This window comes from Phanerochaete carnosa, assembly GCF_000300595.1.
Source record: "Phanerochaete carnosa HHB-10118-sp unplaced genomic scaffold PHACAscaffold_5, whole genome shotgun sequence".
Lineage (NCBI taxonomy): Eukaryota > Fungi > Basidiomycota > Agaricomycetes > Polyporales > Phanerochaetaceae > Phanerochaete > Phanerochaete carnosa.
This window is the reverse complement of record NW_006767632.1, coordinates 1,887,308-1,902,572: the sequence shown is the minus strand read 5'-3', so window position 1 is coordinate 1,902,572 and position 15,265 is coordinate 1,887,308. Positions and strand designations below refer to the sequence as shown.

At 53.4% G+C, this 15,265-nt stretch overlaps 5 protein-coding genes and 1 non-coding gene across 6 annotated transcripts; 1 reads left to right on the top strand and 5 right to left on the bottom strand.

Annotated features, from left to right (window-relative positions):
• Positions 1-886: 886 nt before the first annotated feature.
• Positions 887-5,193, bottom strand: PHACADRAFT_95833 (uncharacterized protein; the record flags this gene model as incomplete). Its single annotated transcript, XM_007395828.1, has 4 exons — positions 887-976; positions 1,040-1,410; positions 4,467-4,918; positions 4,967-5,193. The coding sequence occupies 4 exons, from the start codon at positions 5,191-5,193 to the stop codon at positions 887-889; spliced, it is 1,140 nt and encodes a 379-aa protein (XP_007395890.1).
• A 596-nt stretch (positions 5,194-5,789) lies between these two features.
• Positions 5,790-6,876, top strand: PHACADRAFT_209083 (uncharacterized protein). Its single transcript, XM_007395827.1, has 3 exons — positions 5,790-6,093; positions 6,143-6,487; positions 6,628-6,876. Exons 1-3 carry the CDS (start codon positions 5,959-5,961, stop codon positions 6,805-6,807), a joined length of 660 nt encoding a protein of 219 aa, XP_007395889.1. The 5' UTR covers positions 5,790-5,958; the 3' UTR covers positions 6,808-6,876.
• A 606-nt stretch (positions 6,877-7,482) lies between these two features.
• Positions 7,483-10,468, bottom strand: PHACADRAFT_121157 (uncharacterized protein). The gene is made up of 14 exons (XM_007395826.1): positions 10,245-10,468; positions 9,937-10,188; positions 9,779-9,882; positions 9,534-9,719; positions 9,466-9,476; positions 9,293-9,409; positions 9,006-9,232; positions 8,860-8,949; positions 8,765-8,813; positions 8,208-8,719; positions 8,128-8,147; positions 7,986-8,076; positions 7,905-7,936; positions 7,483-7,857 (listed from the first exon to the last, which is right to left on the bottom strand). The coding sequence occupies exons 1-14, from the start codon at positions 10,285-10,287 to the stop codon at positions 7,777-7,779; spliced, it is 1,815 nt and encodes a 604-aa protein (XP_007395888.1). The 5' UTR covers positions 10,288-10,468; the 3' UTR covers positions 7,483-7,776.
• A 459-nt stretch (positions 10,469-10,927) lies between these two features.
• PHACADRAFT_t69 lies at positions 10,928-11,011 on the bottom strand. The gene has a single exon. It is a non-coding gene; the product is annotated as a tRNA-Arg (tRNA).
• An 86-nt stretch (positions 11,012-11,097) lies between these two features.
• On the bottom strand, positions 11,098-13,536 carry PHACADRAFT_121155 (glycoside hydrolase family 43 protein). Its single transcript, XM_007395825.1, has 10 exons — positions 13,241-13,536; positions 13,016-13,182; positions 12,730-12,966; positions 12,610-12,670; positions 12,528-12,555; positions 12,382-12,467; positions 12,237-12,327; positions 12,060-12,186; positions 11,352-11,999; positions 11,098-11,292 (listed from the first exon to the last, which is right to left on the bottom strand). Exons 1-10 carry the CDS (start codon positions 13,506-13,508, stop codon positions 11,194-11,196), a joined length of 1,812 nt encoding a protein of 603 aa, XP_007395887.1. The 5' UTR covers positions 13,509-13,536; the 3' UTR covers positions 11,098-11,193.
• Positions 13,537-13,554: 18 nt separating this feature from the next.
• PHACADRAFT_144077 (uncharacterized protein) lies at positions 13,555-15,203 on the bottom strand. Its single transcript, XM_007395824.1, has 6 exons — positions 14,954-15,203; positions 14,782-14,902; positions 14,630-14,733; positions 14,249-14,574; positions 14,045-14,197; positions 13,555-13,989 (listed from the first exon to the last, which is right to left on the bottom strand). Exons 1-6 carry the CDS (start codon positions 15,175-15,177, stop codon positions 13,964-13,966), a joined length of 954 nt encoding a protein of 317 aa, XP_007395886.1. The 5' UTR covers positions 15,178-15,203; the 3' UTR covers positions 13,555-13,963.
• Between the last annotated feature and the right edge of the window lie 62 nt (positions 15,204-15,265).

The following is a 15,265-nucleotide window of genomic DNA, read 5'->3' as shown; positions in this document are numbered from 1 at the left end:
GAGGGAGAGGAGAAGCAGGGATGGGATCACAGTGGATTCGCTGAAGGATATAAGCTCTAAAGCGGTCACTCGCGACCGGCGGTCTGCGTGATCAAGGTTATGAATATGAATATTACAGTGACTGGGTTACGGACAAAAGCAAATATCTTGTTTTCGCAGTGCCGAATCTTGTATTCGCAGCGGTCGACGACTTATTTTCACTGTAATATGCCTGATTTATTTGTATGTTAGTGAAATGATCTACGTGCATCTAAACTCACTGTTGTGCGTGATCTTATAAGTCAGTGCACATTTGTTCAATTTTGTACGCCCACGCAGACACAACTTGGAGTTATGGGAGTTTTGACTTCTCCAGGTATGACATTTCTGTGCACAATCGTGCACCTTGGCGCATTAGTGCTTTAGTGTTCATCACAGAATTTTCGTATTTAGATATAATAATCGCTCAAATAGGGAATTCTATGATAAGCACCGTGCGAAAACGAGTCCCGGGCCCACGCGCGAGTTTTGATGCGGACGAAATGCGGCTTGAGAACATTTTTGTGCACTTATCCGCCTGAGCATTGTGCACAGCGGTGAGTTTAGATGTTCTCTGACATGCAAACAAATTGGATGTATTAAGTGAGATAAGCTGTAGACTACCGCGAAAACAAGATTCGGCGCTGCGAACACAAGGTATTCATTTCTGTCCCCCTTCAACCTTCATAGTTATATGCTAAGTACACTTGCTTCGACGAGATCACCGGAGGCAGAAATGTAGGCTTTGACGACAATATCCTGACATTGGAATGATTTCAAGTCAGGTTTACCTCCAGGAAGTCCGGTGATTACCGGCCGTTGCGGTGACGCCTCGACAGGTAAGTACTACTTTAGATAGTGGTATCTCTTACACAGGAGGCTTAATAGCTCCCGCCATAGGCCACTTGTCAAAGTGTCCCGCCGCCTTCCAGACAGCAAAGTACTCGGTGCCGTCGCCCTGTCCACGCAGGTGAGGTAAGAGACACTGCTGAGTCGGAGACAAAGATACATCATGACTCACGTAACGATTGTAAGGCCAACCCCTGCTGAACGGCACAATATCGTCCAGCCTCTTTATCTGTTCGTCGTTGAGGTGTAGAGACAGCGCCTCTAGGTTCTGGTGGAGATGCTCGACCTTGCGGCCACCGACGATCGGGAAGACGTACGGGGCCTTCTGCATGACCCAGGCGATAGCGACGGAGGTGATGCTTTGTGCACCGATCTCCTGTGCGACCTTCTCGAGCTCGGCACAGACCCTGCGCTGCTCGGGCGTGCGCTTCCAGTCGCCCGTTAGCTTGCGACCCTCCTCGCCAGACTCGATGCGACGCTGCTCTTCGGCATCCGTCCGGAGCTTGCCACCTCCGAGGACATTCCACGGAGCAATAGCCAGACCTAAAGGCAGCGACCGTCAGCGTTGGTGTTGATTAGCATCAAGGTGTGCGCACCTTCGCTAATACACATAGGTAAGATGTCCCTCTCGAGATCTCTATCAAGGATACTCCACATGCCTTGGTAAATCGCAAATGGCGTCTTGCCATTGTACCGCGCGTACGAGTTCGCTTTCACAACGACCCAGGCGGGTGAGTCTGAGATGCCGAGGTAGAGGGCCTTGCCCTGCTGCACGAGCACGTGCAGGCCGTCCATGACCTCCTCGACCGAGCATGCATATCCCACCAGTGGATATACAGGATGTCGACGTAGTCCGTGCACAGCTTCCGGAGTGAATCCTCGATTGAGTTGCGCATCGACTTAACGTTGTTCCCGATGAAGCAGCTGTGCTGACCGTCCTTGCCGCGTCTGTAATCTGTGGTGTACTTCGTCGCGAGGACGATCTGCTTGCGGACGCCGCGAGCCTCCATCCACTCGCCGATGAACTCCTCCGAGCTCTCGTCCTGGCTGCTCAGCCGTCAGCTCTACCGACGTACGGTACAAGGTGGCAGTGCACCCACTAGTTGCTCGAAGTGTCAATGAAGTTGCCACCTGCCTCATAGAAGGCGTCTAGCAGCTGGAAGCTGCTCTCCTTGTCCATGCTCCCCATTCCAAACTGTACCCATCCGTCGCCAATGCTCATTCCACCGAGCTGGATGGGCGACACATGGACTCCCGCGCGGGACGACAGCTGGCGGTGGCGGAATGTTCAAGAAGCTCATGTTCAGTAGCAGCAGATTAAAATGTGTCGTGACTGAGAGCTGACGATGTGGACATGGGCGAGGCTAATATATAACAAGAAATGGGCGAGCTTGAGCTTGAGCGCGCTTCGGCAAGATGTGTACGCCAGCTCTCGGCAAAGCTGGGACAATCATGTGCAATCTTGGGGAGGGGGTGGCTATTCTAGTCGGTCAATCTCTAATGTTTCAAGACTGGATGGTGGCTGTAGGAAGTGAGACATGTGCATGAACAAGTGTCAGAGAAATCCCCGGTCAGAAGGAGACTCGGACATCCCCGGGCTGTTTCATAGCCCCTTGCTAGCGAAATGTCCCAGAAATCCGCATCCTCGAATTCATTTGCGAAACCAGGACTCGTCTAATAGCCAGCTGGTTCGAGTCTGGGTCGGAGAGCCCGAGTGCCGAACGCCACAAAGTTTCACGGCTATCAGCTCCCGTCACCTGATAGCTCAGAGTTTGGGAATCTCTGAGGGGCCGGGCTTTGCAAAACAGCTAAAGCGCTGAAGAATCGAACGGCGGATAAAGCACGATACACTAAAAATACGCAATGACTGAGCTAATGATGTTTCAACTCTGTGTGCCGTCATGTCCGCTACCAGACTAGTACCGACCCACGGGTGGCATGACGGCCACCAGTAGAGAATTAATTCCATTCGTATCGTTTTAATCGGCTTATCCCTGCTAGTTACCTGTGCCTGTACTTCATATAATCTCCATTTTATCACTCTTTCTAATATTCCAGCCCCACTTTAATATCCTGTACGAATAGCTCTCGTAGTAAAACGCTCACTGGCATCGTCGTTCGCTCACATGTCGCAACTCCTCACTTAGAATACTGCGCAACCTCGTGCAGACCGATCCTTTCGTGCTTGAGGATGGCCGCCAGCCGCGAGACTTGAATATTTTGAGAATTTCCTAACGCACATAGGCGCGCTTTTCCGGTTATCTCCGGGCGTTCGCTCTGCCATTAGGCGCCCTTCAACAGCTCTCGAACTCACCACAAACGCTCTTGAGCTCGCCGGTCAGCGTATCGCAAGGTCGCGAGTGTCCTAGCTTGACGCTGAAATAATTGGAATCAGTTGTATCGCCAGGAATTCCAGGTCTTACTGGTCAATACCAATGCAATACTGGCATGATAGCCGTCGAATCGCCTGCACACTCCGTGATCCGCCAGTTCGAATCACTCACAGCACGCCCGTTCTGCAATCTTGTCTGCGGGCCAAGCCTTACGTGTGACAGATGCCGTGGCTCCCCGGTTCTACATTTGCGCCGCTCAAGCGGGGACATCCAGTCATCTGATCACGTTCCAGTCGCGCGAAATGAACCTTGGACTGATCTTCGGGACTACTCCAGACAGTGTGCTTCCAAGCAACGCCAGCAGAACCGAGACAGTGAGGTGGGATTGTCTCTGTCTCCATATTCCCTCCCCACTCATTCTAGCTCGAGCTCGCGCGCAAAGGATATAGGTGCCCCTCTGGAAGTACTCCCCTAGCAAGAGACGGCACACACCACACGGAGCACAGCTAGCTCTGGCAGCTTGATGTCGCATATCTCACAGTACAATTATCGTTCAATCTTTTTGTTTCGGGGTACTTGGGATCGCCTGTTGACATGCCGATAGAACGCCGTCCTTTGGGTGCTGGCTTGACGATACGTATAGGTCCATTCCGCGTGACGCTTCGACAAGCGTTACATTGGGTAGTAATATGTCCTACGCAGGAGGTTTAATAGCTCCCGCTCTAGGCCACTTATCAAAGTGGCCCGCTAGCTTGTAGCCAACAAAGTACTCGGTGCCGTCGCCCTGCCCATGCCAGTGGGGTAAGAGACACGCTCTCAGAGACACGGTGCATCACCACTCACGAAGCGATCGTAGGGCCAGCCTCTACTGAATGACACGATCTCGTCCAGCCTCTTTATGTGCTCGTCGGTAAGGTGCAGAGACAGCGCCTCCAGGTTCTGGTGGAGGTGCTCGACCTTACGGCCTCCGACGATCGAGAAGACATACGGGGCCTTCTGCATGATCCACGCGATGGCGACGGAGGTAATGCTCTGGGCGCCGACCTCCTGTGCGACCTTCTCGAGTTCGGCACATACCCTGTGCTCCTCAGGCGTGCGCTTCCACTCGCCTGTTAATTTGCGGCCTTCCTCTCCAGACTCGATGCGGCGCTGTTCCTCGGCATCCGTCCGGAGCTTGCCACCACCGAGAACATTCCACGGAGCAACAGCCAGGCCTACAGCGGCGTACGTTAGTACCGGGGTCGATGGACAGACAGAAATGCGCACCTTCGCTGATGCACATTGGCAAGATGTCCCTCTCGATATCCCTGTCAAGGATACTCCATTTACCCTGGTAGATTGCAAACGGCGTCTTGCCGTTGTACCGCGCATACGCGTTCGCCTTCACAACGACCCAGGCGGGCGTGTCCGAGATGCCGAGGTAGAGGACCTTGCCTTGCTGCACCAGCGCATGCGGGCCGTCCATGACCTCCTCGACCGAGGACGTGTAGTCCCACCAGTGGATGTACAGGATGTCGACGTAGTCCGTGCGCAGCTTCCGGAGCGAGTCCTCGATTGAGTTGCGCACTGACTTGGCGCTGTTCCCGACGAAGCAGCTGTGCTGACCGTCCTTGCCACGCCTGTAGTCCGAGGAGTATTTCGTTGCGAGGACGATCTGCTTGCGTACGCCGCGCGCCTCCATCCATTCGCCGATGAACTCCTCCGAGCTCTCGTCCTGGCTACTCGGCCGTCAAGTCTACTGCGGTATGTGGTAGCGGTGCACTCACTAATTATTCGCGGTGTCGATGAAGTTGCCGCCCGCCTCGTAGAAGGCGTCGAGCAGCTGGAAGCTCTTCTCTTTGTCCATGCTTTCCATTCCAAACTGCGTCCATTTGTCGCCAATACTCATTGCTCCGAGCTGGATGGGCGACACATGAACGCCCGCGCGAGGTGATAGCTGGCGATGACGTCCAAGCTTGGTGGACGGGGGCGGTGGAAGGGTGAAGAAACTCATGGTTAGCGGCAGCGGCAAAAGCGTCGTGGCTGAGAGTGCTAGAGATGTAAACACGGGCGTGGTATATATACTAAGAATTGACCGTCTACGCTCGGAGGGAATTGCCGTGATTTACGACAGGCCGTGTGAGGTGTATGCAACATTGGGTGGTGTAGAACAGAAGCTCAGCCCCAACGGTTATCCGCTTTCTCGTCATCCGCGCAGCAGTTTGTGCAAATTATATCGATAGAGAACAAGAAGGAGGTACCGGTTCTAATGACTCGTGAGGCCGTCGCATATAGGGAGACTGATTGGGCGCGCTTCGGCAAGACGCGTATGCCAGCTCTCGGCAAAGCAGGCGATCATGTGCGACCGTGGGAGTAAAATTTACCCAAGCCTACCGATCTCGAGTGTTTCGATAGCGAACGGCGACTTGTAGGGACTCGTACACGGATGGCGAGAATGAGACGAGTGCCAGAGAAATCCCGCGTCGGGGAGAGCCTGAGGGCGACGCCGGTGCCGAACGCCACAAAGAATCACGGCCATCAGCTCTCCTCACGTGACAGATCCGTGTTTGGCAACCTCTGAGGGTACAGCGCACGGCCGGAGCTTGCACTCGAAGCCAAAGCGCTCGGAAGAGCCAAACGGTACGCGCGCGAGCTGCAAACGATGTCCCGCTCCGGAACAGGAGCACGTCCCTGACTACGATCTCTAATCCCGATCAGGTCCTATATATGAGAGGCTGCAATACCACCCAAGTAGCTATTCATCGAATATTCATCCGCCATGTCGACCTCAGATAAACGAACAACCGGCTCAGCGCCGAACACGGTCCTCAGACAATGCCAGCACTACTTTAAGGATCAGACCGAGGATAGGCCCCTGTTAACCTGCTCGCAGTGCAAGCGCTCGCATTACTGCGTGAGTCCATCTGTTTCGAGCATAGCGCACACTGACCTCGTTGCGTCAGAATCGGGAGTGTCAGCGTGCTCACTGGCCTCAGCACAAGACCACATGTCGTGCAAACGTGCAGACTCGTGCCAACATAAAGAAAGAATCCCAACAATTTCGACAGGCGACGGCCTCCTCCTGCCTCCAAGAGAGCAGTGGACGAACCACTGCCGTAGACCCACTGGCCATGGAGACGCTTCTGAAACGGTTCTCTCAGACGCGGCGACCCATCCTTACAATGGCCGCACTTGAAGCCCTCAGGTTGGATCTCCATCCGGAGAATGTCATGAAGAATATCCTCTGGGTTGAACTCGAGTACACTCACCAGCTCTACCCGCGTGAGATGCGCCTGAAGAATGCGGAGGTGTGGACTTTGGACGTTTTTCGTCAGAGTTACCAGGCGCGTCCCATCCTCCCCTGGCCGAACATGTTTAATCTTTACACTCACTGTAGCACACAGGTCGGGAATCACTACTGTAGCATATTGACACAATTCATCGACAGTCGGAGGTCATCCAAAAGCAGGGAGGTCTGGGCGTTGCAATTGCGATTATAACATGTGGTGGGATCAAGCATATGATACCTCTTGGCATCCCAGATAAGCCTACTGACGATATGACGCTTCCTCATCCCGAGCTCTGGCGAGAGAAGTTGGAGCTTGGCATCGAAGCTACACAGTACTAATCACGGTGTGCCCTCCCTCTGGAGGGCCACAAATGTAGTTGTCTATCTATGTAGTGAACCGATTCAGCTTCCAACCGTTTAACCTACGCGTGAATGAAATCCTTGTAAGCACACAGTTGTTGTTGTATTTGGGGCGCTGGCCGGATCTGATGATGTCACCGCTGGGCACTAATGCAGGAAGTATCGAGAACTTACCCATCGATGACATCATTGGATGGTAGACTACCCAGTGACATCATTACACAGTCCGGCGCTCAGTTTAACTTCCCGCTCACGTTTCTCATAGAGTTGTGAACCCGGCGCCTGTTCACGCCCGCGTTCACGCCTTTTCGCGCCGGCGCTCGCCTCGCCCGTTCACAGCTCTTTTCTGGCGATTCACAGAAAACGGCGGTCCACGGCCTCGAAACGGCCGGCGTCACGCTGCGATTCACAGAAAGAAAGGGGCCGTTCACAGAAAGATTCACAGTTCTCGCGGGGGCCTCGAGACTTTTCGCCGGCGCCTCGCACGACCTCACTTTTTACTATATGCGGCGTGGTCATATAGTCTCAGCTTCCTAACGAACAATGTATTGATCTGAATATACTATTAGGAAGTAGATAACCTACAAAGGACACGATGTATTATTCTGACAATTTATCATTGATTTATCGTGAATCCCCGCCTGCGCGATTCCGCTCACAACAGTCAACAGTTCCTGATTCTGTTAGATAAAGATCTAATACAGGCACTTTTGCGGATTATTGCTACCCATCGGTTTGGGCCCGAAAAGTGGGCAAACATTGGCGCTCAAGCGACGCTCAAAGCCTACCAAAACGCGCACTTCATCTTGCAGTGTCGACGGCTCTAGCCGATCACCGTCATCATCCACATAGAACATAGCCGAGAACCTCTCACGAAATACATGTTGGTAGCATTTCGGTATAACTCAGGTCTCCACCATTTCAAAGGGCCAACTGAGCTGATGGCCATCACACACCCTGGATACCAAGCTCCTCCGCAATAATAACCGCAGCTTTCTCTGCGATGACGAGCGCGGTCGAGTATGTGTTCTGTGTATACGGTGAATACACCGTTTGCCCAAGGGCCGGAGACTTACCGATGCAACATTTGACGGAGGAATGGAAAGGTCTAACAAAAGTGAGTCCGAGCGCTCCAATAAAATCGACGTCGCACGTACCCACTACCTTCAGGCCTTGCACACCATAAACGTTCAGCCTTGAGTCCACCACACCGCCTTTCTCGCGAGGCTTCATCGCACATGTGCCGAGCTGTACCAATCGTCAGCAGCCGCTATCCCACAAAAGTGTCCCGCGACCCACCGAATGCCAGGCCGTTTGGACTGGGTAGTGAGGGGCCGTCAGCGGTTGTATACACACAACATATAACGAGGACCACTCGCCAACTTTGCGTGTGTACTCATCAATTGCCTTCTCGTCGTCCTCCGTGTACACAATGTTGGGCGCGCCGACGTCTACGGGCCGCATCTCGCCATGGCACAGCGCCGCGCTGCCCTCGGCGAACTGTGGGTGGCCTGCCACGTACTCGCCGCGGTAGGATGGCATGCGGCGCGCGTACTCGCGGCTGTGCTTGTACGCCCACGTAAGGAGCGCAAGGTCGTCTGTGACCTTGAGATAGCCCGTCTCGAACTCGGGCGGCACCGTCGCGTCGGTGCCATTGCGGACGTGTACAAAGCCGAGCGCAGACGGGTGCATGACCAAATAGCACACGCTGAAGTACTTGCGCGCCGGACTGTCACTAGGGTCGCCGACGAACATTGACACCGACCCGATCCAGAAGATGGACTTGTCGGGGGCGGGTGCGTAGAACTCCTCCCACTTCTTCGTGAAGGCGGGCCCGATGGCCTTCAGTTCTTCAGCGTCGGGACGGAGCTTGACGCCAGCGTCGAGGGCACTAGAATAATGTAAGAATGCGCAGGTACGTAGAGAATGAGCCTACTTCGAAGACATGAGCCCTGAGCCGTCCTGCTTCCATTGCGTCGACCATTCTGCGCACAGTGAGCAACACTCCAGAGATAAAAGCGTCGCACATACTGTTCAAGTCAGGTTTTTGGTTGCGCACGATGCCATCGATGGTCTCCGAATCCTCGCTGGCAAGGTAGGGCGTAAAAATAACCTGATGATCTGTCTAATCGTTAGGCACGGTACAGGACGGTAGAAAACTGGCAGCAGAGCATTACCTTGATAGTTCTCGCCGACACCAGGTAGATCGACGAGCTGCTCGACACCAGCTTTCTCGAGCACTGCCCTGGCACCGATGCCTGACCGCTCGAGGATCACTGGGGACCCGAACGTGCCAGCTGATAAGACGACTAGCCGCTTTGCCTTCGCAACAAGCACCTGGGAGGACGCATCTGGAAAGAACTTTGGATTCTGCACATACTCAATGCCGATGGCACGTGTGCCCCTGCCAGACTTTACGTGAGCGAAAAGATACGAAGAATGATACTGTCCAGAATCCACACACTCAAAAAGAACACGCTTGACGAGGTGGCCCACGGTGAGGGTCACATTCGGATGCTTTTTGTTATAGATGAAATGATGAGCGACGTCCGAGCGCGTGCCCGTCTTCGACGAGATCCACCTGCAGTCACAATTATTAGGAAAGGAGTCCCCACAAGTGTGCATCCATGAACGAACTTCTGCCAGCGCTACAAATGGATTATTTAAGCTAAGCTGTCCCTGTATACAGCTAATGCGCGACGCACCCCGTACTTGTTGACGTCGAACAGGTTGTTCGGGTCGTCGGTAGTCCCACGCTTAGGGTCCCATTGCGCGGCGACCTCGAGGAACTGCTTACCGATGTTCGTGAAGATGCCGCCGTAGGAGACACGCAGGGGGCCCGAGTAGCCGTGTACGTCATCTTTCCCAGGTGCGACCTCGTAGGTTTCCGTCTGACATGTGCGAGCGCTGTCAGCCGCGGTCCGCGCTATGCATGTGCGCTACGCTCTACCTTCTTTAGAAGGGGAATGAGGTCCTTTGACCCCCAGCCCGGGTTCTCAAACTTTGTCACCCAGTCGTCGTAGTCAGACGCGGCAGCGCGAGTGTACATCATGACTATCGCCCCGTCGTCAGCACCAAAACACGATATCAACATGAGCCTTAAGTTACAGTTCACGCTGGAGCCGCCGCCGACACAGTTGCCGCACGGCACGATCGTCTGGCGGCCCTTGAGTGCCGACTCAGGATTCGCGACCATGAAGGACACGGTCTTGCTCGTCGGCGCAAGATGGCTTAGGTAGCGCGCCGGCTGGATGTGCGCGAGGTCGTCCTGGGTATGCCCGCCGGCCTCGACGATAAGGATGCGAAGCGCAGGGTCCGCGTCCGCGAGGCGGCTCGCGGTGAGGCACGCCGCGGTTCCTCCTACAGAGCATCAGGAGCAGCTTGCGAAAGGGACCAGGAGAGCATCACGACGGTACCTCCGGCGAAAATCACATCGAACTCGATGGGTGTGGAGGGCATAGTTTGTGCTGGTAGAGTACGGTTAAGGGTACGCGTGAATGCGTGGGTGCGGGGTACTTCCACCGAGTGCAGTTCTCTCACATATATACTTTCCGGCGCGTGAGCACCTCTGCCAGATTGAGGCGGTCTATGACATCTTCTTTGGTCAACGGGGCCCGGAAGACTCAGAGCCTTGCGTCTGCGAGCGGCTAGATCAGAGCAACAGAGAGACACAGGTAGTCTTCCCCTTGTCTGATCAGTTGATAATAGTAGTCGATCGACTTTGATAAAATTAGACAAACGGCAATAAGTAGGCTCAATACCAGTCACCCTGACCATAGTAATGAGCAGGGCCAGATGATAGTGCAACATTAGGGAAAACAAGATTTATCAAAAGTACCTGAGGCGCGATGCAGGAGGTACAAACGATGAGGGCGAGGCGCGGCACGGAGATGTGCCTCACTGCCTCCGCCTCAAAGCGTTCGAACGCCTGTCGGACCTACCCGGCCATTCCAGCGTACCGACCACCCATATACATGTACTTCGGTGCGCGTCCCACCAACTGCTAATTGGACTGGCCACGAGTCCCGGTAGTAGGCGTTATGCATAGCGAACAACCAAGCAAAACAATTGGAGCCTTGAAATCTGCCTCAGGACAAAATGACCACCGCAGGACTCGAACCTGCAACCTTTTGGTACCGTTGAGCGATCGAAGCCAAACGCGCTACCATTGCGCCAGGTAGCCATACCATGGTCTCTAAGATTTCAAACTATCATTACCGAGAGCCTTTCTGAATAAGCCCCCCTTTGGACCGTAAATTTGGCGGGGTTCAGCTCTACTTCGCAAGGCTCTTCACGTACTTACTGAAATAGTGCAGACAACAAATTTATTGAAATCATATCAGGAACGGCAGGTGGAGGCAACTATCAGAAGACATTCTGTACGGGATCGTAGGTGAAGTCGCTGAAGTAGGCTGGCGTCGTCGAATTGTGTCCGTTTCCTGTCGCAAACATCCCTACTAGTGTCTATGCGACTCGCTCTTCAGTTCTACTGGGTAAAAGTGTATGGTCCGGCACGGACTCACCCCAGTAAAGCCACCGCTCACTTCGCTTGCAGCCCCGTGTCCGACGATCTTCCATCCGTTCGACTGCGAGTTTGGCGAGTCGAGATATGAAAACGCATATGCAGACGCATTCACTGCCTGAACGCGGAGGCGAAGCTTCTGCATGTTTTCAGAAAGCGGCAGTATCCCCGGTTGCGAGAAGGGATCGGTCATCCCGTCAACACTCGAGACCGCGCTGAAGGTCCGCAGGCGTATGAACTTTTCCAGCTGGCCACTAGCAGAGTTTCGGAGAACGACGACACCCAAATCAAAATGTTGCGCCCGCTGAAGGAAGAGCGTCATTCCCGCTTCTTCATCTTCTGTCACGGAGTCCGACAAATTCGGAGCGAATTCCAGCGTCACTTCCGCAGTAAACTCCACCGCATCCTGTCGTCGAGTAATAAAGGTACTTGTACCAATGCCACCGTTACCTGTAATATTTTCCGCGGAACCCATTATCTGCAGGGTGTTAGGGTGACCAGGCGGTGAAACGGTGAAACGAGAGAAGTCTGGGTAGCGGTAGTAGACGAGCTGCCGTGGAAGGTCGGAGAGAGAGACATCTGGACCGCTTGGGAAGACGACATGCTGTGAGTGGCCCACAAGAGGATCTTTCGAGTCAGTAAGAGTGGGCTGTCGACGAATGCGCGTCAGACTAATCGAGGTCGTGCATCAAATCTAGCTCACGCCTACCGGATGAGAGGGGGGAAGTGGGCCGGTCATATTAATGTATGCCCGCCCAGGAATAGCACCGTTGAACACAGGGAATTGCCCTTCCTCCCATACCACCGGTACAAGAATGGTCTCGCGACCCATGGGACTGAGAGGACATCAGCTGAGACTGACAGAACAAAGACAGACTTAACCTACTAGTTCACCGTGGCGTTTCTAGTAGCTAGGGCAACTGCCCACCAGTTTCCAGCAGTATCGTTGAATAGATCAGCATGTCCTACAGTCTGTACTACAGGCTAAATCAGCTGGCGGTCGGTCAGGTCACGACAACGCATCCACATACAATACTCCGAGGTGTTAGCGTTGGTCAGAACTGGATTGTGGGCATATCCAGTGTAAGGGCCAGTGATATTCAGCGACTTCGCCATTCTATAAGCCAATTGCCAATGAGATAGAAAACAGATGTGCGAGCAATACGGCGGCACTCACGTCTCCATATGACCGAGACCTGTTCCACCTAATCACAAATAAGCTGCAAAACGGCTTGTAGATCGAGATAGTGTAATTATACCTTCGGCTATCATTAAATAATACGCATCTTCCCTCTTGTAAACATGTGGACCTTCAGGTGCCTAGTAGAGACGATCGCTTGGGTCTTCTTACCGGAATGGTGAAAAAGACTGGAACATACGAGGCCTCCGGTCCCATTCCATAGAATAATTGGTTCACTGAGGTTCTCGCCCGTCCTCACGTCTATCTTGAACTGCTCGATTGCTGGGAATACCTGCCATGCATGTGAACCTTCAACATACGCCGCGCCATCGTCATCCCAGAACAGAGAAGTGTCGTAGCCTTGGAAGATGAAGTGTACGGGGTCAGACCAGCCATTACCATCATTCGCCCAGATATTCGTAGTATTGAAAATCAGCTAGAACAACTGTCAACGCCACTAAACGACCGCTGTAGAACAAACGTACATTGTCCCAGCGCGTGGGCGACTGTTGTGGTGCACCATCGAACACAAGTGTTGTCGTAACGTAGAATACTTCGTCATGGTGCCGAATAGTCGCTGCCCAAATTCCGCCTGTACTTTGATTGACCTGTGCAAGTTGGGGAAGCTGTTCCGGCCTCGACAAGACATTTCCTGTAACAAGAACGAGCGTGTCAAATCAATGAGGAAGCGATCAAGGCACAAAATCTACCTATCTGTTGCCATTGCACCAGGTCCCTAGAGGTGTATAAAGGAATGCCGGGGAACACGCTGAACGAGCTTGTGACGCAGAAATATTGACTGTCCACACGTATGCAAGATGGATCTGGCGCAAACCCACTGATAACTGGGTTGTGGTACGACTTAAGTACCAAGGGATCTACAGAGCCAGAAGCACGTTCGGTCAAGTCTGCAGGAGTTGCGTAGAGCGACGGTAGGAGTGAAAGCGTGGCTATGGCAGCGCCTAAGAGCCTGAGCATTGTGAGGATTGCGGTGAGATCAACTTTGCACAGCCGTCCTTCACATCGTTGTGTCCCTCATTATATATCTCGCATCAGCGAGGAAGTATACGTGACAGCCTCCGACTTCAGGGCGAAGAGACATCGGAGCGCATCATGTGGCCGCGCATCATAACCTCAAGAGCATGGGGGGTGTCAGTGGACACGATGTCTCGAAGACGGACGGGCCGTATATAAAGACGGCCCGGATTTAATTTCAGTAGCGAGGAGAATACGCCATAATACACTAAGCACCGGGAGCTATAAAATGGTAGAACAGACGATGCCTCATGGAGCTGCAGCCAACCCTGCATCGTCCCTCGAGTAGTCTTCGGGTATGGGAGGTTATCTGAAGTTATCTGATTGTTCGTCAACGAACACGGATGTCTACAGGTCCATTATGGTTTGAAACGCATTCCTATCGATTTGTCCAACTTCTAGATCAGGAGCTTGAAGGGATAGCCTGAGTAGACAAAAATTTAGTCAAGCCGGGCCAAGTCGCACTTTAATGGACTGACCTCTATTCTTCACGCGGAAGAGCGAGACAAGAACAGAAAAGATAATGCAGATGACAGCCGACCATAGCCAAACTTGCCACTGCTGACGTCTCGGAGATGTTTGGTATGGCGCCACCATGGTGAGCATGAGGAATGAGGCACTGAGAAGGCCATCTGAAGGACTATCAATGCCTTCTCGCAGTAACCAAGAGTTCGGACACGTACACAGCAAACCAACAACCTGGGTCTCCTGGCCAAACTGATTCTGATAACCGGCAGCGATCCACTGGCCGTCATTTCCAGTATAAGGCATTTCACGAATGCGGACAAACATGAAGCCTCCCGTCATGGTGAGAATAGTCAGGACGGTGCCGATAGCCCAGACCCATCGAGACTTCAAGAGCGGAGAGATGACGCGCAAAGCTGTAACAGCAATGAGAAGGGTAGCCCCAATAGTTGCGTACTTCATCCAATCGACGGGTGGCTTGTAAGGAATCGGTACGGGAGTATGGCGAGATAGATACTGAGCAAGGGGCTCAGCATCGAACCCACTAAGATAATCGTCAGATAAAATAAAAAGGCTAACGATATCAGCTTGGTACTTACCCCGAGAAGTCATAGACGAGCGGGGTAGTCCTGCCGCTGGGGGCCTTGTAGGGGCCTTCGGTTGCAGGATACAAGTACACGAGGGGTGCGGATTGGATACCAACCTACGAGATTTAGCACACGGTATGGCCCAGATACCGACTGTGCCATACCTTTTGGAAGACCGTCATGGCGTCTTCGAAGTTCGCATAACCGAAGAAGTGCTGATTTCTGTGCTCCTGGGCTACCTTTGTCCAAGCCTTCGCAACGGAGTCATATGCAGGCTGGAATCCTCTATATCCATTGTCAGACACGTGCAATACTGGTGTACAGATGGAAACGTACTTGCAAGGACCACACTTCCTCCTGGGATCCATGGCAGTGAATACTATGGTTGAGGACCATTCGCGGTCAGGCAGGGTGAGCAGCTCAAAGGTGTGCTCGTCGACATTGACGACGCCATTATTCGCAGCGGCAAGCTTAGTGAGCTCTTCTCGAGCCTGGTCTTTGGAGATGAGGGCCTGACAGAAGGGCAGGGCCAGGAGTGTAAGGAGGGGCAGCAGCAACATCGCGGCTGCGGGTAAGCGGACAGTAGACGCCAGATCGACGTGTCGCCCTCGGTCGGTTTATGGGCGCTTGGCAATGCGTTCGGGGCGG

Excerpts from the sequence above, each read along its gene's own strand:
- PHACADRAFT_209083 (XM_007395827.1), top strand. The coding sequence starts at position 5,959 with ATGTCGACCTCAGATAAACGAACAACCGGCTCAGCGCCGAACACGGTC. Across the intron at positions 6,094-6,142 it reads GCAAGCGCTCGCATTACTGC|AATCGGGAGTGTCAGCGTGC; the intron begins GTGAGTCCATCT and ends TCGTTGCGTCAG. Across the intron at positions 6,488-6,627 it reads TGCGCCTGAAGAATGCGGAG|TCGGAGGTCATCCAAAAGCA; the intron begins GTGTGGACTTTG and ends ATTCATCGACAG.
- PHACADRAFT_121157 (XM_007395826.1), bottom strand. The coding sequence starts at position 10,287 with ATGCCCTCCACACCCATCGAGTTCGATGTGATTTTCGCCGGAG. Across the intron at positions 8,148-8,207 it reads TGAGTACACACGCAAAGTTG|TCCAAACGGCCTGGCATTCG; the intron begins GCGAGTGGTCCT and ends CTCACTACCCAG. Across the intron at positions 8,077-8,127 it reads TCCAAACGGCCTGGCATTCG|CTCGGCACATGTGCGATGAA; the intron begins GTGGGTCGCGGG and ends CGATTGGTACAG.
- PHACADRAFT_121155 (XM_007395825.1), bottom strand. The coding sequence starts at position 13,508 with ATGCTCAGGCTCTTAGGCGCTGCCATAGCCACGCTTTCACTCCTACCG. Across the intron at positions 12,556-12,609 it reads TTATTTAATGATAGCCGAAG|GTGGAACAGGTCTCGGTCAT; the intron begins GTATAATTACAC and ends ATTTGTGATTAG. Across the intron at positions 12,468-12,527 it reads GGTCTCGGTCATATGGAGAC|AATGGCGAAGTCGCTGAATA; the intron begins GTGAGTGCCGCC and ends ATTGGCTTATAG.
- PHACADRAFT_144077 (XM_007395824.1), bottom strand. The coding sequence starts at position 15,177 with ATGTTGCTGCTGCCCCTCCTTACACTCCTGGCCCTGCCCTTCTGTCAG. Across the intron at positions 14,903-14,953 it reads AGGAAGTGTGGTCCTTGCAA|AGGATTCCAGCCTGCATATG; the intron begins GTACGTTTCCAT and ends CAATGGATATAG. Across the intron at positions 14,575-14,629 it reads CTCGTCTATGACTTCTCGGG|TGGGTTCGATGCTGAGCCCC; the intron begins GTAAGTACCAAG and ends CGATTATCTTAG.